The 22,483-nt window shown below is 35.0% G+C and overlaps 2 protein-coding genes across 2 annotated transcripts; both read left to right on the top strand.

Moving 5' to 3' along the window:
• The first annotated feature begins 3,410 nt into the window (after window positions 1-3,410).
• On the top strand, window positions 3,411-8,886 carry TRM26 (RB1-inducible coiled-coil protein). Its single transcript, XM_059579998.2, has 6 exons — window positions 3,411-3,697; window positions 4,146-4,341; window positions 4,796-4,872; window positions 5,397-7,109; window positions 7,231-7,399; window positions 8,035-8,886. The coding sequence occupies exons 2-6, from the start codon at window positions 4,260-4,262 to the stop codon at window positions 8,643-8,645; spliced, it is 2,652 nt and encodes an 883-aa protein (XP_059435981.2). The 5' UTR covers window positions 3,411-3,697; window positions 4,146-4,259; the 3' UTR covers window positions 8,646-8,886.
• Window positions 8,887-13,104: 4,218 nt separating this feature from the next.
• On the top strand, window positions 13,105-17,227 carry WOX13 (WUSCHEL related homeobox 13). The gene is made up of 3 exons (XM_059583029.2): window positions 13,105-13,532; window positions 15,378-15,908; window positions 16,611-17,227. Exons 1-3 carry the CDS (start codon window positions 13,244-13,246, stop codon window positions 16,688-16,690), a joined length of 900 nt encoding a protein of 299 aa, XP_059439012.1. The 5' UTR covers window positions 13,105-13,243; the 3' UTR covers window positions 16,691-17,227.
• The last annotated feature ends 5,256 nt before the right edge of the window (window positions 17,228-22,483 follow it).

Here is a 22,483-nt window from a genome sequence, read left to right as displayed (position 1 = left end):
AGAAACTGCTGATTGAATAGGTCACCTATGACAACAACTATGGTAGAGAGGCGCTTAGTAATCGCCCAGATGATATTACCATTTGAATCGCCAAGTACAAATCAGACTTGTTTGTTTGTTGAAGAAACTAATTCCCAAACCTTTTCTCAAGTTCATAGGAATTTTTTTTGGGTTTCCTGGCCGGGGTATAGGCCCAACTTTTGGCCCTTTATAAAAGGTGAAGCACATTCCATCAAAGTCAGGCCTAATGGGCTTGATGTGCGTAGAAGTAGCCCAAATATGAACCATCATTTGAAAGGCCCAGTCGGGGCCTACACAAATTATTAAATAACGATTGGTATCAAATCCAAGTCCAAACACTGCCTAAAGGTGGCCCCGGAAATAATAGAGGGCTAACTTTTCCAACAAAGACTTGTCGAGCTGTGATAGCGCCACGTTTTGTAGTGAAAAAAGCTTTTATAGACATTGGTCCCCGCTTGTTTGGGGTCCCAATTGAGCGAACAAAAGCTTCAGTAGCTATAATGCACTCACGTATTCATCTCACTTGCACAAGGCTTTGGTGCACATGACAAAGGCTCTTCCCTCTTGGCGTCATTATTTATGGGTCACTTTACAACCTAAGCTCCCCCCCCATAAAGAACTTCATCTTCATGAGTTGTATGATATGGGTTTCCTCCCTTTTCCCTTTTCTAGGGAACCACGCTTTTAAGAAATATCCCTTCTTTGAGCATTCCCTTTTTAATGTAAAAATATTTCAAGTTAGTTTATTACTAATTCTGTCGTATTGATGAATTATCGCTTCATTCCAAGTGAAACGGAAAGGATTCATTTGGAGGTCAATATTACATTTTAATGTAAAAATATTTCAAGTTAGTTCATTACTAATTCTGTCGTATTGATGAATTATCGCTTCATTCCAAGTGAAACGGAAAGGATTCATTTGGAGGTCAATATTACATTTTACAGATCTAATTCTGTATGATCACTTTGTAGTTAGCAAAGTTAGGTAGGCTCTAAATAGAATATCTCATTTATGCTAGCATTATCATATCATTTATAATTTTAAATGGCATGATGCCATGTTAGAATGACAATCGTGGTTGTGTGTTGGATTTAGATCTTATTATCGCGTATCATGTATAAAACTATATAAGTTAATATAATTAGACCCATTTAATTAAACATTATAAACTTATCAATTATAACTCATAAATTTCGTATTAAATCCTACAACATTTAACACCTTTTGTGGACAGATGACAATTCAACGAGGATAGGACAAGCAATAGACATCGGAAAAGGTTGTGTCTATTTCAGTATTTAAAGATGCTCCTTTTGCTTCTCTTAATCCATGCTTGATGTGTCTCTCCCATGCTTCTAAGCAGAGCACCTAAAATTAAAAATGTCTCTTCCATGCTAGGACTAGCCGACTCCTTTTTCTTTTTCTTTTCTTTTTTACCTTAACACTTAAAGAAACCATATTTTCAACACACAATGCCACAACATGCACTCTATAATGATTGCATCTTACTACTAAGACTATGATGACCGATTAATTAAGTAGCTAGATGGATAATAAAAGCAGCTTGTATCTCTAGTTCAATATGTGAACTACAAGTGAGTTTTATATGTTAGGCTATATATGAAGCTTGATTTGTATCCGACACGGTTTACATCTGACTCAAATTGACGTTAAAATAGCTACAATTTAAAATATATTTTTAAGCAAAAATTTGATAAAAAGTGGTAATGAAAAAATAGTAAGGCCCTCGAAATGACCAACTGCCTAATAAAGAGTAGCAAGATGATCGACCTATTCTAATTACACTCTTGAGTAGTTGACCATCCCTCCCTTTTTTTTGGTTTGAGAAAAATGATTTTGAACTTTCATTAATCAATCAACGATCAACAAGAAATAATGATTTGCCAAAACAATATCACTGATACAAAGAGAAATTGCCTTCGGCCAAATAGTATCTATGACTTGTTTATTTGATTTTTCATTCATATTTTGGCCTTCAATTAAAAAAAAAAAAAAATTATGGTCCAATCTCTGACCTCCTCAACTTTTTCTAATTTTTATTTTATTTTACGTGATTAAATCCAAATCATTCATTTTCGCCTTTAGGGACACATCCGAAGATGCTAATTAACCGGCAAAGCGCCGAAGAAAAGTCAAAAAAGCCGCTCTATGACTTATTTATTTATTTATTTTCTAAGCAAAGCGGCTCTATTATATTTATGTGATTTTAAGGACGCATTTTTTAGTGTAATGGAACGTCCCAGGCGCATCCTGGGAGCGTGGGTGTCAAAGCCAATGAGACAGCAGGGAGCGTGATTCCCACGAGGCAGGCATGCGTGGAAGGACCAAATCCAGGAAAACAATAAAAAAACTAAAAAAGGCAAATTCCTTACTACCCATGTACTCTGGCGCCAAATGGAGCTGTCGTGGGCAACATCAAACTGTCTCTGAGCTGTTCTTGTACGTGCCACAACAAATCAATCAAATCCTACGTTATATAATAATGCAAATGCAAATTCCTTCTCCTAAAACCCTTGAAGCGAAGCCATTTATTTAACAAAACATTGAAGCCCACGTACTCATTATACTCTAACTTATCTTATTTTATTGGATTAATATGATAATTTTTATATTATTATTATTATTATTTAAACTAACAATAAAAAAAATTAATGAAAATCAACAAAATGGGCTTTGAATTTAGATTTGTAACCTTAATATTCTAATTTGGAAATCACAATCAATATTCAATATTCTTGCAGTCGTACATGCAGATGAAAGGTGTAGATGCAAACTTAATTATGTTGTCATTATTTGTCCAATTTATTGAAGAGGGAGGTACAATTCCCCTCTTTGACGCCCTTTTTAATGCCTAATAACAATTATTAATCACACGTACCTCCCATCTTTCTTTTAATTATTTACCTTTTTTTTAAATGATATTCTTTTTTTTTTTCTTTAATATGATTTAAATGTCAAATTAGTTTTAAGTGTTTTATAAATATTTTAGAATTTTAGAATTTTTTTTAAAAGATATATATATATATATATATATATATATATATATAGTTAAATAATAATATATTTTGGTGGATAATTTTTTTTTTTACTTGGCACATATTTTGTGAAAAATATTAGTTAAATAATTAACTTCATAAATTTTTTTTTTAAATTTTTAAAATAAGTAATTATTTAACATATGAGTAATTATGAGTTAAAAATATCAATTAAATGATTAATTTTGATCCAATAATGAAGTTTTCATGAAAAATGTGATATAATTAAAAAAAAAAAGGGAGGAAAAAACAGAAAAAGAGAAAAAGAGGGGAGATGGAAGCTTCGCTTTCCGGTGGCCTAGTCCAGCAACGAACCTCCATTCTACTCGTAAACTAAAAAGCTTGTAGCTTTTCTCTTTCCCTGTCTGCATCAATATATTATTTTAGTAATAACTACTGCTTGTATTATTATTTTTTTGCTTTCTTCATTCTCTTTGGGGTCTCCGACTGTGTACAAAATCCCAGCTTTGAATCCACACTTTTTCAAACGTCACCCTCTCTCCCTGTTCATCACCACTCATCACAACCTCATTGGTTTTTGAATCTTGGAGCCGACAACTCCAATTCTGTTGCCGATGCGATTCCATTTTGTGGGCTCTTCCTTTTTCTTCTCTCAACGGTAAGTTCTCGATGTGCTTTTCGGTATTGACATGTTTGGTTTCTGAGAAAGTGTAGGAAGCGGTGTAAGAAAATCTTATAGCTTTGTACATTGTTTTGGGTTTTCTCCAACGATTTGGACAAACTGAAATTGTCTCAAACGAAGTCAAGCAATTGTGGTAGGCCTAGTTGACTGGATGTTGTTATGTTTTCCAAGATTCAAAATTGTAATTGGGTCTGGTTTGATTTTTGTTGCTCGTATGAGAGTTCTATGAATTCAGCTCCTAGATTTCTCGCTCTTATCATTTCAAATTCACATGTAAAATGGGGCTCCAATTTGTCCATGAACTTCACTAACACCACACACACACACATGTATATATTTTCCTTGCATAATTCAAGCCATTCGAATTTAATATTGAAACCCAAATGCAATCTTAAAGATATCTGGGTGATTTATGCTGTTGCAGGGTATAAGGTGAAAACAAAAACAGTTACTTTTGGTTTTCATGGGATAATACATACGCTGAAGCAGTAACTCGGTAGGAAGGGGATGACTGCATTTTGGTAGGCCCACTGGCTGCATGGGAGGCCTCTTGCACTTTTTTGACTTCCATCAGGGGAACATGGCCAGGAAAGTTCGTACCCAGAAGAGAAATGTTGGCGGTAAGTATCAAGAACCCTTTCTTTTACTGAGTCATGCTCTTAAATTGTTCACTGTGTTTTAATTCCAAAATCGATACAAATCTATAGTAAAAAATAAAAACAGCTCAATGGTTTGATTGTATGGTGATGTGATATACAAAGTTGGTTGGCTGAGCAGTTAAGATTAGAAAGTTCAGGGTATCAATTTCTTGGGTGTGCCTTGCATTGATGAGAAAAGAAACTCACCTGATTTATATCAACAAAATCTTGGAGTCTTTTGTCAATAAGGTGTTAAGCTGGAGGTTATGGAAATCTAGTCCTGATGGATGTTATAGTTTCACATCATACCAACATTAAGAAATAAGACTATTGTCCGTCCAGAAGATGGATGACACAATGACTTGCTCTGTTTGTTGTTGATCATACTCTCTTACTCAGCTTAGAAAGTAACTCTGTTATTTTCATTAATTTGCAGGCCTTGGAGCTCCTCAGAATAGACTGGAGCTGCAAGTAGAACCTTCTGAAAACTATTATGCTGTACAAGATGTGCCGGTAACTTTCATCTCATGCCTTGTTATAGCTTTAATTTGAGAAGGTGGTTGTATTATGTGGAGACTACACTCTTGCGGTAGTGAGTTTGTGGTTTTCACAAGTGTGTACTAATGGTCGTGTGAAGTCTTTGGGAGTTGGGAGCGACAATTTATGGGACATCAGATTTATAGGAATGAAGCTTTCCTCAGTATTGGGGTTCTTTGTGTTAGCTTTTTCAAAACGTATTGTTATTTTAATCTCATTTTGTGGAAAAAATGGTGAATTTTTTTTATCAGCTTTATGAAGGATATACTCCTATGAGAGGTGAACCTAAGAAATGCGTTGTGAAATCAGGAGTTCCATAATCTATGGTCGTCATTATTTATATTTCAGTCTTTTGAGACTTAGCTAGGTTTTAACTGTTTAGGTGAAGTAAAATTCCTTGAATAAGTTTCTAATTATTACCTACCGTTTTTATATAAAAGTGCTTCACATATATCTTGTAGTATTCTGTTGCTAAATGTTCACTTGCTATTAATTATCAGTACTCTCATCAAGTGGAAGAAGACTGGTCTGAAAAGAACTGTTATCCAATTGAGGCTTCAATGAAGAAATTGATAAAGGAGGAAGTATCCAAACAATCAAACAACAGACAAAATGCTCCAAGCATTGTTGCTCGGCTGATGGGAGTGGACACGTTGCCATCAGATACAAATTCTGTAGCTCAGCCAATTGACAAAAAGAATGAAAAAGTGGGAGTAAAGTTCTCAAAGAAGGAAATGGGTGGAAAGAGCTCAGTTGGTCATGTCTCTTCTGACTCAAATTCTTCGACACTGATGGAACTCAACTCATCTTACTGTGATAAAGACAGAAGTGCTGATAGATGGAGCAGAGAGCAGAAGTTAGGAAAACCGAGGCGTCGAGAACATCCTCAAGAGGAGGAACTACAGAAGTTCAAGAAAGAATTTGAAGCATGGCAAGCAGCCAGGTTTAAGGAATGTTCTAGGGCTATTGAACTTGACAGCATCCCTGGACTACTTACTCAAGAGGACCTCAACAAGGAAAAGATGACAATTTATTCAACTTCTGGGAGAAGAGGAAGCGAGAAGCCTGTAGAACCTAAGAGTCTTACGTTAAAGGAAATGTCACATGAAAGAGGCAGCTTACAGCAACATGGAGACAAATTGGATTTTTTCCCTTCTGAGCAGAAGGAATCTTTTCCATTGAGAAGCAGGACCATGAGTAGAGATTTTGAGCAGTCTTCCCTGATGAGTTCTAGTCAGAAGCTGGATAAATCTTCTGCTCCCACAAAGATAGTGATCTTGAGGCCTGGTCCTGATAGGATTTCTTACCACGAAGAGTCTTGGCCAAGTTCCTCGGGCACTTTAGAGGATAGAGGTAGTATAGAAGATTTTCTTGAGGAGGTGAAGGAGCGGTTGAAATGTGAACTGCAAGGGAAAACTGTTAAGAGGGGTTCTGTTGGCCGAGGAAGTGGAATTGAGACTCCTTTCAGTGAAAAGCCATCAGATCCCAAACAAATTGCTAGGCATATAGCAAAACAAGTCCGAGAAAGTGTAACTAGGGACTTCGGAAAGAATTTGCTCCGGTCAGAATCAACAAGGTCATATAGAAGTGACATTCAGTTCAATGGACCAGCTTCCCCAGATTTCATCAGCCGAGACACCAGGAAATTCTTGTCAGAGAGACTAAGGAATGTTCTCAAGCAAGAGACACAGCTTGACGTTCCCATAGTGGCCTCTTCATCATACACATTAGATAATGAACAGGCCAAACTAAAACAAGTTAGAGATACGTTGAAGGCCAGAAATGAGGTGACCTGCCGGGAGATTGTGAAAGATGAACAAGAAATTCAAACCAGATCTTTCAGGCATGGGTCTGATGATGGAGTGCTCCAGAGAGAGTTATCCCCAAGAAATCTTCTTAGGTCTTTATCAGCCCCCGTATCAGGAACATCATTTGGGAAGCTTCTTCTGGAAGATCGTCACATTGTAACTGGTGCCCACATCCAGAGAAAGCATGAAGGCATTGATAATGTGACACTGGATGTAAAAAAACAGAAGAAAGAGAGGTTTAATTTTAAAGAAAAAGTTTCCAATTTCAGATATAGTTTTGCTTTTAGAGGGAGGCTATTTGGTAAAAAGATGCAATCAATGGTGGAATCACATAGCAGTGAATACGATTTTATGAGAGATATCATGAGTGGACCAACAATTCTTATGAACTATGGCGAGAGGCATGTAAGAATATACTATGTTTCTTTAATTTTTTTTTTTATGTATATAAGGATTACTATGGGTTCAATTGTTTTCCATCTCTTCTTCTTCTCAAATTAACATATCTTTCATTGTGTGGTCTTAGGAGAACTCCACTGAGGTGCCTCCTAGTCCTGCATCTGTGTGCAGCAGTGCTCAAGAAGATTTCTGGAGGCAAGCTGATCATGTCAGCCCCATGTCAACACCGGATGTAACTCCAGGAGAAGATAATGGTGTGCCACAGGTTTTTAGAGAGATCAGCTTCAATCTGAATGGTATGGAAACAATTGATTTCTAGGTTTGACACATAAAATCCTACATATGTTCTAAATGTGGCTTATATATGAAGATAGACTGTAGATAACTTGTGCTGTATGTCTCTCATTGCATGGTTGACTTCATTTGAGTCATGACCACAGGCATATTTCCATTATGGCTTTGCCGCCTGCTTGCAATTTATAGATGAACTTCTGTTTGTTATATGTTTCAATAGACAAGAGAGTATCTTTAGGTTACGTGCTTTGAGGCGCATAATTTCTGCCCAACAACCGTATGATAAAACTCAGACATTGATCCTGCTATCAGGGTCCACTACCTTTGAAAGTATTGTTTTATCTCTAAAATGAGATTGTTCTTCTAATTGAAACAAAATACTCGGTGTTCTACATGTTATAGCTCAAACCAAGAATTTCAGGAAGCCTGGGTCAAAACATTGGGAGGGAATAATCTTTAGTTTTGATTTAGATATCTAGAAGACTGGAAACATCTTGCTCTAACTCTCAACAAAATGAGGTTGGGCTTTGTTGCAGTAATAAAATATATTAAGCTATTTCTTATTTTTCGTGGTGTTTTCTCTCGTGGACATGTGAAATAATTCTCTTGTGCTGTTTTCAATTTTTCAATTTTACAGAGCTGCGGAAGCAACTAAATCAACTTAAATCTCATGGGCCCGAGGACACAACAATCGAACCAGAGTCTGATGAGTCTGAAATGGTTGAGCTGGAGGACCCAACAGAAGCTTACATAAGAGATCTTCTTGTTTCTTCTGGCTTGTATGATGGATCATCTGATACATCCTTTGTCAGATGGGACACATTTGCAAAGCCAATCAGTAACTCCGTGTTTGAAGAAGTGGAAGAATCTTATAGAAAATCGGCCAAGGATGACAATGAGAAGGTAGATCACAAGCTGCTACTTGATTTATTAAATCAAACACTTTCAACTATTCTTGGACCACTTTCGATCATGTCTACATTCAAAAGAAAAATGATTCATTCCTCTATCCTCCCGACTTTGCGTGGAAGGAGGTTATTGGATCGTGTGTGCGAGATTATCCGTGTGTATTTACACCATTCAACGGACAAATCTCTTTCCTCTCTTGATAGTATGGTGACCCAGGATCTGGGATCAACCCCTTGGTCTGTACTGATGGATGATGAGATTAATGTTTTGGGAAGAGAGATGGAATTTCATATAATTGGAGATTTGGTTGAGGAAATTGTGAAGGACATGAAACTATAATCATGTGGGTCATGTCTCATTCCACAGGCACAGCTTTTTTTTTTTTTTTTTTTATGGGAATAGCGGTGTAAATTTGGAATTGCAGTATCTGCATGCTTACATGGATATCAAAGCCAAAGATCACCATGTTTGCTTAATACAGTTAGGTGTTAAACTTAAAGTGGAAGATTGAAAGTGCATGTATATATGTTCTTTGTCCATGTTCATGATGTAGGTATTGGGTTGAGTCAATACGTAATGTACATCACTTGTGCATGTATTATTAACTTATTTTTGGAAAAAAAGAATTTTGATTTATTTTTTATATTGGAATTTGTTGGATGTGATTTTTTCAATATTGTTTTTGATAAGTGAATGTCAATATTCTATCTCCTAATATGACAAATAGTTGCTTCTGATGTCGGCAGCTGCGATCAACATGAGATGCCCATGCTTGAACTTAAATGTTTATATTGAAATTTGTTGGATGTGATTTTTCCAGTATTGTTTTTGATAAGTGAATGTCAATATTCTATCTCTTAATATGACAAATAATTGCTTCTGGTATCGGTAGCTGCGATTAACATGAGATGCATAAGCTTGAGCTTAGAGCTCAACCCTTTTGCATTGTTACCAATGAGCTAACAATTTTTGTCACAATCCGCAAACATTACATCACAGTTGGGCCGAACACAAATTTGGGTAAAGTATATGCAAAGGTGACAAAGTTTAGTCCTGTATTAAGGCCTACTTCCCCAATTGGCAATTGAGATTAAATCATGAAATGATGAGTTATAAGACTTTGCCCACTAAGAACAGAAATGGGAAAAGTTTATTACCAGACCCAAAAGTGTGAGACCAAACATATTCAAAAGAAGACTTGTAAAAGATCTTCCACTAACAATAGAGATATTGTGGAAACCACGAGAAATCGTTAAAAAAACAAAAAAGGCCGACCACTTAGGAATCTTGGTATAGACATTAGAAGCACGAGATAAGGATCAACCAATAGCTCTGTTTCTTTGCTTCTTTTCCCTGATATGGACATCAGAACTTTGTGGCCTTGTTAGGTACACCAGAATTGTCCTGTACCGTTGACGTTAGACTCCCAGAGAGAGAGAGCGAGAGAGAGGGAGAGAGAGATTAATTCTATAGCCAAGTTGAACCCATCAATCGGAGCACAACATTCTACCAGCAGAAACAACTATTTAAAGCAGAAAATAAGTATTATAAGCTGGTAGATGGGTGTCCATTGGTTTTTTTATTTCTCTCTCTCTCTAATAATGGAAATTATTCAAGCAAAATTGACATGCATTTAATTACTTAATCTGACCTTTTAGCATACATGGTTTGCAAAAGGGCATGTGTAATGGCCTAAGAATAAGCTGCTAGAGCGACAAGGATTCCAATGTTATTTAGTTGTTTGAATTTTACATATTTTTGAGTAGTTTAAAAGAGGGAGACTATAAGGCCTACTTGTCGGGCGTGCCTAAGAAGCGAATCTCGCAACCCCTTCTTTTAAGCTATCTAAATTTTTATAAAATTTGATTTGATAACAGTTACCTTATCAGATGGACCGATGACCCGAATAAATTAAATCAAAACTCCGTAGGAAATTACTAGGCTAAGCTAGTAATTGGGTAGGATATGTGTATCTCGTAGGCTAAGCTTTGTATGAAATGTAAACTGTTGTGTCAACCTCAATATTTGACTCCACCCGGAAGGCAAGGTGGAGGAGCACATGCCTTGTCGGGACTCAGCTCCAAATTGTCACTTCAACAAATCGATTAAATAAGCCTAACCATGTAACTCTACTCCAACCAGATTCTAAAGCATGTACACGTGTCAAAGCATGGTGCTTTTGCAATTAATCTAATCAAGTTTCAAAGAAAACAAGGGTTCGACAGGAATTGGTCAAAGACCATATTCATTAGTCACAAATTTTCTTTATTGATTTGGATTATGTCCCAAATACACTTAAAACGCATTTTACGCCTTAATTGTGTAAATCTCATGTCATGGTACACATGTGATTGGAAGATCACATGCATGTATGATGAAGACATTATATAAGAAAAAAATTTATAATCTCTTTCCTTCCTTAAATATAAGAAAAAATTCAAAATTCAAAAAAAAAAAAGTCACTATTTTATCAATTTATGTGACTTTAAAAACTACAAAGGATTAAAACTAGGCTTCAATGCCTTTCTAGTACTGGTACTATATGTCAAAATCAAATAATCATCTCGATTTTTAAAAATATAATAAATAATACTTATGATAAGTAAATAAATCCATTTTTGGTACATTCGTCAAGATTCTGTTAATATTTTTGACGGAACTCCACATCACCCTTACACGTGGACTAGCACTTGTAGTTTCAAGGCGACATGTGGCGTGGTGCCTATGTTTTTAGGTGCCATGTCAGATTAAAAAAAAAAAAAAAAATCAGAGTTGGGGTGGCCAGCCACCCCGTTTGGCCTGAGGGTGGTTCGGATACCCCAAAGAGCCAAAAACCTTTTTTTTTTTTTTTTTTTTTTTTTTTTTTTTTTTTTTTTTTTTTTCATTTGGCCTTTGGGGGTGGTTTGGCCCCCCGGCCAAACGAGGTGGTTCAACACCTCAACTTTGATTTTTTTGTTTTTGTTTTTGTTATTTTTTTTTAATTTGACGTGGCACTCAAAAACACAGGTAATACACCACATCTTGCCTTGAAACCACATGTACTAGTCCACGTGTAAGAGTGACGTGTAACTCCGTCAAAATAATTAACAGAATTTTGATGAAAGTACCAAATAAGTTTATTTGCTTACCATAAATACTATTTGTGACATTTTTTAAAACTGAAGTGGTTTTTTTGATTGTGGTGTAAAATACAAATACTAAAAATGTATTTTAACTCTTAAAACTATTAAATTTAAAATGAATCAATATTCAACTATTTATTATAAAAGCATGTAATAGAAGGTGAAAACAAGAATGTTGAAGTGAGGGTGGTGTGTAATATTTCTCATAAAAAATGATATGATTTTATTTAAAAAAATAAAAATAAATAATATCCACATAAAGTTTAAAGAAAAAAAAATATAAATATATCTTTCTTTCTCATGTCTTAATGCGTACATGACAGGATGCAGATGAGAGTATCCAATGAGCAGTTGACAAATGGGCATTTGTACAAGTTCAAATGATGTGAAAATAAATGGCTATTTAGTTTGTGATTGGTTAGGGTGAAAGAAAAATCAGTTTTTTTTTTTAAAAAAAAAAAAAAATTCTGACAGAAAAGCCGCGTGTCAGACGGAAGTTGCAACAGCAGTGGCGCGTTGAGCAAGAATTGAGCACTTTATCCAAAGCCAATTCACAGATGACCCACATCGATTGATTGTTCAGATTTGAGACACTTCAGAGTTTGCACTGACACACTCATCTTCTTCGCCCCTTCACATTCCAACATACATGTACATTCATTCCCACCCAACCCACGTAATACACGAGTTGTCAGTGGAACTCTGTGTCTTTCTTTCTGTTTATCTTCTCCTAATTGCTTTGTAATTTTTCATATTATTGAATTTTAATTTATTAATAAATTATTTAAACTAAAATCACGATTTCACTTAAAAAAAAATATTTGGGACAATATTTACTTATTTAATTATAAAATCGTAATTATATGCTAATATTATCTAATAAAAAAGTAAATTTTTAACATGTTTTACTAAATTTTTGTACAATTTTAAAAAGAAGCGATTTTAAAAATACAATTTTTAAAATCGCACTCCAAACAGATCTAAAAGAGAGTGGAAAACAATCCAAAAGATTTGAACAAATCAACTATTAAAAAAAAAAAAAAAAGATTCTTACAAAGCTTTGGAATCTTTTATTTCTATAAGCATCGTTTATGGTTCATCTTTTTTACCATAATATTTTATTTCATACGAAAATTTCTCTATAATATTTTATTTCCATATAAATCACTATGTTAAAATATTTTCATAGTTTCATATTGTACAAATATTGATAAACATATCCATGTGATGTTTGAATTGAAGCCACTAGTTGACAATATATACATATATCATTTAATGATGACCATGAAATTAATTCTCTCCCATTTCAATAATCACATTCATTAACATATATTTCCTTTCTTCTCAAATTAACCGTTTATAATAATAATAATAATAATAATAAAATCCAATATTCTGAAGAGGGAGTAATTTAATATATATATATATATATATAATATTTAATTAAAAATAAAAATAAGGGTGAAGGCCCAAAGTCCAAACAAAACATTCTGCAAACTGGTTCCATGTTCATAGAATCCCCCGGAACTGTTGAAACTTGTGTCGGTAGGTACACTGATAGATTTAGAGTTGGGTAATTACTATAAAACCTGAAAAGAAAATCGTAAAATGCGCACGAGCCACATGGGAACGCTATAGTACGCTGGGTAGGGCAGTGCGCCTCCCAACAACTGAAGCACACTTTTCTTCCACGCCTCTCTTTTGGTCTCTACCCCGTTTTGTCTCTTTCTTTGCTTTCTCGTTATCTTCCCTTACTGACAGACCACTGACCTGCTTTTCTCACAGACCCAGCGACCGAGAGAGAGAGAGAGTTTGATGACTGAGTTTAACGTGATGGAGTGGGAGAAGCAGGGAGGACATGACCGTCATCATCACCATCATCATCATCATCAGCAGCAGCAGCAACCGCAGCAAGAGAGGGAGGAGAATGGGAGTGTTGGTAATATCGACGTTAATGGGAATGGGAATGGTGGGATGTTGTATGTGAAGGTTATGACAGATGAGCAGTTGGAGACTCTTCGCAAGCAGATTGCTGTTTACGCCTCAATCTGCGAGCAACTAGTTGAGATGCACAAGAACCTCACTGCCCAACAAGATCTCGCAGGTTTTACTCTTCTGTCTTTGTCCTTTTTTCTGGTTTAATACTACATTTGTTTGTATTTTGTATTTTGTTTTTTGTTTTTATATATGGGATCGAACGGCTTATCGTTCAATACTTTGTTCTTTATGGGGGGTTTGTTGATGAGGTTTTCATCTGGGTGCTAATGCTTTTAAGGGGAAATTCAGTGTTACTTTTTTGTTTTGTTTGGTTTTCTTTTGTGATCTCTAGTATTTACAGACGTCCAATATACTTCTTTACCAAAATAAAAGTATGTTTCTACTGTGAGCTTTTTCATTTGTAATTACTGTTCTTGTATGTTTCTTATTGTGAATCTTTGTTTTGATGATGTCTCATCTCATACATCTTTGCTCTAACCATTGATCTATGAGTTTGTATTTTCAGAAAAATTTCTACCGTCTTTGGGGGGGAAAACTGACAACTTAGTGCTTTAATTTACATCTCAATGAAGCACTTTTGACTTTGTTCTGATAAATGCTTTTGGTACAATTGAGTAGGGTTGAAAACTTGAAAGGGAATGGGTGTGAGTCCTGCCGATTTTTACACCTTTTCTCACTTGGGAAAAGTTTATTTAGCTCCAAATAGATCAATTTCCTTGATATCTTAACCAATTTAATAAATTCGGTTTTCCCCATGCTTCATTAATCTGCACAATGAAGCTGCTATATTAATATTGTGGCTGGACCACCAGAGCTCAAGGTATATGCTTCCTGAGTTTTTATTGCTTTATCTTAAAGAGCTATCAAGTGTGAAAGCAGTTGATCTGTAATTAGATCGTTAGACGAGATGTGGCTCTGTATTGATAGACAGACTATTCTCTAATTCATTTCTTGTCATCATTTGGCCAGTTTGTTGTTGTGAAGATCCTTTTCAGACTTCAATTTTAGTTTCTTTGCAATTGCCTGTCATACAAGTTCATTCTAGTCATGGATGCATATCAGTTAATCATTTTATCACCAGTCTGTTCCGTTGCCTGCGTGTGGTAGCAGACAGGGATGATTGGAGTAGAAACATTCAGGATAGTCTCTGCTTCCCCAATCTATGGGGCATTTGGTCTAGATTTTAGACACGACCTTATGGTAGAATGTTTGAAATTAGTACTTGATGTGTAAGAGTGTGCTTATCACTATCTTAATTTATGTAAGCCTTCACTGTTTCAAGCATTTTCAATATATTTGGGATATCATTTCTAGGAAGTTTGACTACAAGGGATGTCTTGGGTTATTCCTAGACGGGTTATCGACTTGCTGGCTTGTTGCTGGTCCTCTGGAAGGTTTGGAAGATGGTGCCCACTTGCCCCTTTTAGTGTTTATGGGGGGAAAGAAAGTATAGGTGATTTGAGGACTTGGAGAGATCCCTGGAGGATATTTTATCCTCTTTCTTCCATTTGTTGTTTCTTTGGGCTGCTGCTTTTAAGAAGATTGGTTTATTACTTATAAAAAAAGAAAAAGAAAAGAAGTTTGACCCCATGCAGCAGTTAATGCACTATGTTGTCCTTAAGGTTATTCCGATTGTAGTTCATCTTTTCGAGTTTTTCTTTCTAAAACTATGTTGATTTGCAAAAGCAACTCGTTATGTCCAAGTTCTTAAGATGTGAGCCATGGATTAACTGTGATTTAGAAACCTGTGGATAGTGGCATCCAATTTGGAGCCTACTTATTGCTCTCTTTCACATCTATTCACCTACACTTTGTTTTTCAAAGAGGGAGATAGTTTTCTAAGTTAACAATATCTTTTAAGATACCATATTTGCTTAGTTTTCTAAGTTAACAATATCTTTTAAGATACCATATTTGCTTAAAAACAAAACTTTGACTTTTGCTTTCTCAGGAGTGAGGCTGGGCAATATATACTGTGACCCTTTAATGACATCTGCTGGCCACAAAATTACTTCCAGACAGCGGTGGACTCCAACACCTGTACAGCTTCAGATTCTGGAGCGTATATTTGAACAAGGGACTGGAACCCCAAGCAAGCAGAAGATCAAAGACATAACCTCTGAACTGAGTCAGCATGGCCAAATTTCAGAAACAAATGTCTATAATTGGTTCCAGAACAGGCGTGCTCGATCAAAACGGAAGCAACAAAATGCAGCATCGAACACTGCTGAATCAGAAGTAGAGACAGAAGTTGATTCACCTAAAGATAAGAAGACAAAACCAGAGGAATTTCACTCCCAACAGAACTCAGATCCTAGGGCTGAAGATTTGTGCTTCCAGAACCCAGAGATAAGCTCTGATTTGCACTTCTTAGATCCACAGAGTAGTAAAGAAGAGACTATGTTTCCTACAGATGGCGGCTTAAAACCTGCTAGAGGCTTAGGCCAGCTCTCCTTTTACGATGGTTTGCTAACAAATCCAAGTACGTGTGTTCTTTAACTTTGGTTTCTTTCTATTAGCTGACACATTTTCTTGTTATGGTAGGACTCTTAAGAGGTCTGATATATCATAGCTAGAGTACTTCTCAACAACTTAATTGACAAGTTTTGCTTCGACTCCCTGTTGAAGAATATTACAACTTTTCAATAGATTTCGTTTCTAAAAAATCTACTCTTTTAATTAATTCGGTAACGGTTGTGTTCCGTTTAGAGATTTTGATTAGTATCTACCATTTTTTTACACTCAACATAACAATGCCTATATATGATAATTAAGGAATGGGCTTTTTAATATAAAAAAGAGGCCATATTTCTGCTAAGCTCATAGCTTATCTTGTCTTCTCTTATAATCTTAACAACATGCTCTTGGACCTCTCTTTTGTCATTGTAGCACTTATCTCTTAAACCTAATTATCCTGTACTAGCTGAGTCGTTGCCCTTTGCTGGTTTTCTCTAATTGCTTCTCAATTTATAGGGATCACTTTGTATTATCACAGCATTTACTTGATTCCGCTCAAGTGTATCATAGCTAGGAATAAAAAAGTATCTTGTTACATTCATGTATGAACACAAAGTTACACACACACGCAGCAGACATTTTATGTATGCATATATGTATGCATTAATTTTCAACTGTGAAATCTCAACCACAATCCTGTTATTACCTCTCTGATTAATCTTTGCAGGAAACGACCACCTGACTGGAAAGATGGAAGTGCCAGGGAGCTATAGTATTTATCACCACTCAGAAGACTATGGCATGTAGTTTGACACTCATTTTGTCCAGCATTGTTATTATACTTGACGAAGTTATATTGTCACTAGAAGCCATGTAGATCGCAGATTGTGGTTTTTGGGCTTGCAAGCAGCAATCAGTGCAAATCGATTCCGTCGAACCTATATATATATATATATCTCGCCTAACGTAGTAGAGTGGAGTCATATACTTATGGTTCAGCTTCAATGACACGAATGAACTGAAAGCTGGAGTGTAGATATACCAGTATGGCATCATAATTTGGGACTGGTTTTTTGCTTTTGACTGATTAATTTTGAGTTGCTTCTGTCTTTTGTTAACAGAGTGGGCTTAGATATGTCTTGAGCAGTTTAAAGGGGTATTGATGATGATGTTAAGTTTCTTTTAGACTTACATTATGATAGCTTTGTTTGCAAGGAAACAATTTGGATGTTTGCCTATTTCACTTTTTGACATTTTGCACCAAAGATGAAGAGTTTCACATGAGTGTTGTTTCAAAGGGGAGCAGCTAAGCGCAATCAAAGTGGCCGCTAATCATGATGATTACTATTGTTGTTGGCTATTGCTGTAATTATGATAAAGTTGTGAGGGTTGATTAAAGTGATAATAGCAGTGAACGATTCTGTGTAATTTGATTTTGAACCTCTGATTTTGAGTTGATTGCCTTTGAAGGAATCTTAGAAAATGATAAAAGACAAGTCCGTCACTATTAATGATTAAAGTGAATTCCACTATTAATTGTCTTTACTAGTAATTAACTTTATTAGAAGCAAGATCTTGAAATTTCTCTCCCCATCAATTCCAACTCCAAACCAGATTGGTATCTTTATGGTTAAAAAAAAAAAAAAAAAAAAAAACTACTCGTACTTATGGCATTTATTTAACATACTTGAGAATAATAAGAAATAAATTTAATCATTATTATAACACTCTTTCTCACTTGTAAGCTCAAGCTTTCTTTTAAGAATTTGGATAATCTCCAGTTCATTTGGACTAGATACTATCCCGTTAGTTTTATTGGAGGGGTATTTTTATTCCATTAAAAAGTAAAAAAGACAAAAATACTCTTCCAATATAACTAAGTAGATACTCTCCCATTCAAATAAACTTGAGTGAATCTTGTTCCCTCTTTTAATAGGTAATGTCCAACACGTGGAATATTAATTTAAATAGGATTCGAACTTAAGACATTTGACTTTGATACCATGTTAAACTGCTACTTATCTTAAAAGTTTAAACTGAAAGGAAAAGGTAGATTTAGTAATTTAATAAATATTATTACATTTGTTTTATTTTTTAATGCTTCCCTTTCATATCCTAGTTTTTTTTTTTTTTTTTTTTGACAAGTCTGCGCAAGAGGGGGAGGAGAGATTCGAACTAGCTAATGACCTCGATCCACTTCATGAGGCATGATCCTCAGTTGAGTGAGCTACCCCTTGGGGACCCTTGCATATTCTAGTTGATCACATCTTTGGGGGACTTGAGCTAAGACAGAAAAAGCATTCGACAAAATTTCATTAATTTTCGCAGATCTCCTTGCAAACAAAGGTCACACGAATCCATTGTCGCCACTATCGCCTGTGCAATCGTTGAAGCACGTAGTGTAGCAACTAGCAAGCCTGGTCCACTTTCATCTTGGCTTCTCCAACCTCCATGGATGCTAGCAAAACGATAATGGTGAGATAAAGCAATGTCGCAATCTTGCATGAACCCATTTTTTTTTCTTTTCTTTTTTCTTTTTGTTTTAATTATTACTGCCTTAAATGGAAGAAATTGGGAGATGTAGTCAACTTGTTTGTGTTTTATATATAGCCATTGCTCAAAGGATGATCGTTTTTGTGGCTTTGTGGAGCAGAGGCTAATGCGGAAAAGCCACTCGTCTTAACTCTCAAACCCACACCGACAATGTTCCTCTCACTTGCACTAAACAACCCCAAAACTATATATTATGGTTTTCTATTCAAGAAAATTGACACGTTTATTTTGTTAAAAACAACAAATTAAAGTGAGTAATGTTATTTGTTGGAATCGAATTGGGCTGACAAAACCAAACCCCGAAATTAAACCCAATAAGGCATAAGATCGAGAGAGTAGACATTTGAAAACCTTTCATTTGGAAAAACATAAACCAAGAAAAAAACTACACGTCTCATTATCATAAAAATTAACATCAAGATCGAAAACGTTTTTATTTTGTGACATGAGTATTAAGTTATATAAAGAGAAGTTATTGATTAAAATTCTCATACTATTATCAATCATCATTATTTTAGATAAAGCGTTATGATCTCATTTGACAACGCATTTTTGGAAGTTTTATTTATTTATTTTTACTTTTTAGCAAAAAAAAAGTAAAAATATTGATAAATTAAAATACAAAATATTCAAAATTATTTTTACTTTTATGCCATATTAGAATATTTTTTCAATCAAAAAAATTAAAGAGTAATGCTACCTATTACACAAATATCCTACAAAACTAAGATGACAAGGTTTAGTAAATTAGGATCCTCTCCACTTCATAAACTGAAGAACATTCAGTTAGATACTCTCATGTTCAAAACTTCAAATGAACTAGAGAGAATATTGTTCATTTGAAGCATTTGAATCGGTCATAATTAATATTTACTAGCTGTTAGACCTTGCCATATCAATTTTTGTGAGATATTTAAGATGCTTTTTTATTTTTTATTTTTTATTTTTTATGTAACACACTTATAAATTTTTTTTCCCATAACTATCTTATAATCATTTCATCCCTTAGACACATCACTTCAAGTTTTTTTTTTTTTTTTTGTTACTCTTCACTAACATTAGGGGTATAGTTGGACAGTTAAAAATCGCTCCACATTCGCTATACACCTGTCCGCATGGGTTACAACCGGGTTCTCAATCCCTATCTGCACATATGCAAACAAATAGCGAAATATAAGTAGGCGGAGGCGGATATGTGATGCGGTTTACACTCCTAACACAAACAGCAACATTCATTATTTGTACAAGTCAATAATAAAAAGGCAATACACAAAATTGGAAAGGAAAACAGTGAGAGTTTTTAGTTAGAGCCTATTTGAGATTGCGTATGAGAAATAGAGCTTGTATGTCAAAAAACGTTTTTGGGCAAAAGACTCATTTTTAAGTTTTTGCCAAAAGTGTGTTTTTGTTATTTTTAAGCTTTTTGGATGCTTAAAATCGCTTTTAATTTTTTTTACCAAACAAGTACTTTTTTCTTCAAACGGGTTTTTTGAGTATTAAAAGCACTTTCAAGCTTATCAAATGCATCCAAAACAAGCCCTTAGGACATGTTTGAGATTGTGTTTGAAGGGCCTAAAAGTGTTTTTAAAACTTAAAAAGTCCGTTTGAAAAAAAAAAAAAAAAAAAAAAAGTATTCGTTTGGTAAAAAAATTAAAAGCGCTTTTAAGTTAGGGTAAAAATAGCCTAATGGTCAAAACGCACTTTTGGCAAAAGCTTAAAATGAAGCTTTTGTCCAAAAGCTATTTTTGACTTAAAAGCTCTATTTTTCAAACACAATCTCAAACATGCTCTTAACTATCCGCGTAATTGCGTAAATGGTAGAAAAAGGGAATTAAATTAGGCAGATATTATTAATTATTAGATCCCATGCCTTGCCATGCATGCATCACCCTTTCATGCACATCCTCGTTTATGATCATATTTTGGGCCGACTTGAAGACAGAAAAAGCATTCGACAACCGTGCATTGATTACTGCAGATGTCCTTGCATGCAAAAACCACGTCTCCATTGTCGCAGCGTCCGCCTGTGCACGTCTTGAAGCACGGATCGTAGCAACCATGGTCCAATCTCCATTTGATGCCTTCTCCAACCTCCAACGATGCCACCAAAACCATCACGCTCATCAAAACCGCGGCCGCAGCCTTGCATGAACCCATTTTCCTGTCTTCAATCGGTTGCCCTTTTATGAACCCAACACGAGGTTAGCCGGGTAGAATTGAGAGTACGTACGTATGACCTATTTGAATAAATTGTTCGGGTTATGGTTGATTTATAGTTGTATACGCATGCATGTTTTTGACCTGGCCCGACAGTTATAAACCATATTAATGACCAAATGGTTATAAACCAAAATGGTTAATGCTGATTTTTATTTCCCATAAAAAAATGATAAAACATTTTCCAAAGATTGAAAAATTAATGTTTGTAAAGCATATTACAATAAACCTTTTTAATAAGGACAAAAATTTTCTCAAAACCAGTCTAGAAGAAATATCTTCCAACTCATAATAATTCTCATACTATTATGAGAATTAAACATAAGTTATAACCTCGAGATTGCAGATCTCATACTATTATTGGTCATCATTATTTTAGATAAGCGTTATGATCTCATTTGAGAGCGCATTTTTGGAAATTTTTAGCAAAAAAAGTAAAAATATTGATAACTCAAAACACAAAATATTCAAAATAATATATACCTTTATCTCACATCAGAATACTTTTTTAGCCAAAATATATATATATATCTTAAAGATTAATGCTACATACTACACAAATATCCTATAAAACTGACATGACAAGGTTTAGTAGCCTTTGAAATTGAATCAGCCATAATTAATATATATTAGCTGTTAGCTAGACCTTGCTAGATCAATTTTATGAGATATTTAAGATGTTTTTGTGGTATGTAACACTTCTCAAATAAAAAAACACACTTATAAATTTTTTTTATTAAAGAATAATTTGTAATTTTCCCATAACTATATATCTTATAGTCATTTCATCCTGTACACACACACATCACTTCGATCAAGTTTTTATTTGTTATTTTTCACTAACATTAAGGGTATAATTAATTTAATTGAACAGATAAAAAATCGCTCCACATTCGCTATCCGCCTATCTGCATGGGTTATAAGCAAGTTTTCAACCCCTAATTCCAAGCAGCGAATGACGTACCATACTGGCAATCCGCGAGCACATATGCAAGCAAATAGCAAAATATTCATTATTTGTACAAAATATTCATATGTAATACGGATTACACTCGTAGTTAACACACACAACAACATTCATTATTTGTACAAGTCAATAATAAAAAGGCAATATTAATTATGCACAAAATTGGAAAGGGAAACATTAATTGAGAGTTTTTATTTAGTCATCTGCATTATATATATGTATACTAATTAAGTTATAAAGTGTAGAAAAATTGAACTAAATTAGGCAGATATTATTAATTATTAATTATTAGATCCCCATGCATCACCCTTTGATCATTGCACATCCTCGTCTACGACGAAATTTTGGGCCGACTTGAACACAGAAAAAGCATTGGACAAAGGTGCATTGATTATTGCAGATGTCCGTGCATGCAAGAACCACGTCTTCTTTGTCGCAACGTCCGCCTGTGCACGTTTTGAAGCAAGGATCGTAGCAACCATGGTCCAATCTCCATTTGATGCCTTCTCCGACCTCCAAGGTTGCCAGCAAAACCATCGCGCTCATCAAAACAACCGCCGCAGCCTTGCCTGAACCCATGGCGCGCCCTTTCTGATCAATATCAGGAGTTGCAAGAATTTGGCAGATCGATCTCGATCTCGATCACTAACTTTTTATGTTTTTATATCCATTTCTCAACAATGATTTGTTTTTGTGGGTTTGTGGTGCAGAGGCTAATGCGCGCGGACAAGCCACTCAATCACCAACCTTTCTCACCTTCCCTAACCAATTACCCCACATTTCCGAGAATATTGACACAAAGGATCTTAGTGTATTCTGCCCACAATTTGTTACAACACGAGATTAGCCGGTTAGAATTAAAT

This window comes from Corylus avellana, chromosome 1 (genome assembly GCF_965113065.1).
Source record: "Corylus avellana chromosome 1, dhCorAvel1.hap1.2, whole genome shotgun sequence".
NCBI classification, from domain to species: Eukaryota; Viridiplantae; Streptophyta; class Magnoliopsida; order Fagales; family Betulaceae; genus Corylus; species Corylus avellana.
Note: the sequence above shows the minus strand (reverse complement) of the source record. Positions and strands in the feature narration are given on the sequence as shown.

Excerpts from the sequence above, each read along its gene's own strand:
- TRM26 (XM_059579998.2), top strand. The coding sequence starts at position 4,260 with ATGGGAGGCCTCTTGCACTTTTTTGACTTCCATCAGGGGAACATGGCC. Across the intron at positions 4,342-4,795 it reads CCAGAAGAGAAATGTTGGCG|GCCTTGGAGCTCCTCAGAAT; the intron begins GTAAGTATCAAG and ends ATTAATTTGCAG. Across the intron at positions 4,873-5,396 it reads ATGCTGTACAAGATGTGCCG|TACTCTCATCAAGTGGAAGA; the intron begins GTAACTTTCATC and ends ATTAATTATCAG.
- WOX13 (XM_059583029.2), top strand. The coding sequence starts at position 13,244 with ATGACTGAGTTTAACGTGATGGAGTGGGAGAAGCAGGGAGGACATGAC. Across the intron at positions 13,533-15,377 it reads TGCCCAACAAGATCTCGCAG|GAGTGAGGCTGGGCAATATA; the intron begins GTTTTACTCTTC and ends TTGCTTTCTCAG. Across the intron at positions 15,909-16,610 it reads TGGTTTGCTAACAAATCCAA|GAAACGACCACCTGACTGGA; the intron begins GTACGTGTGTTC and ends TAATCTTTGCAG.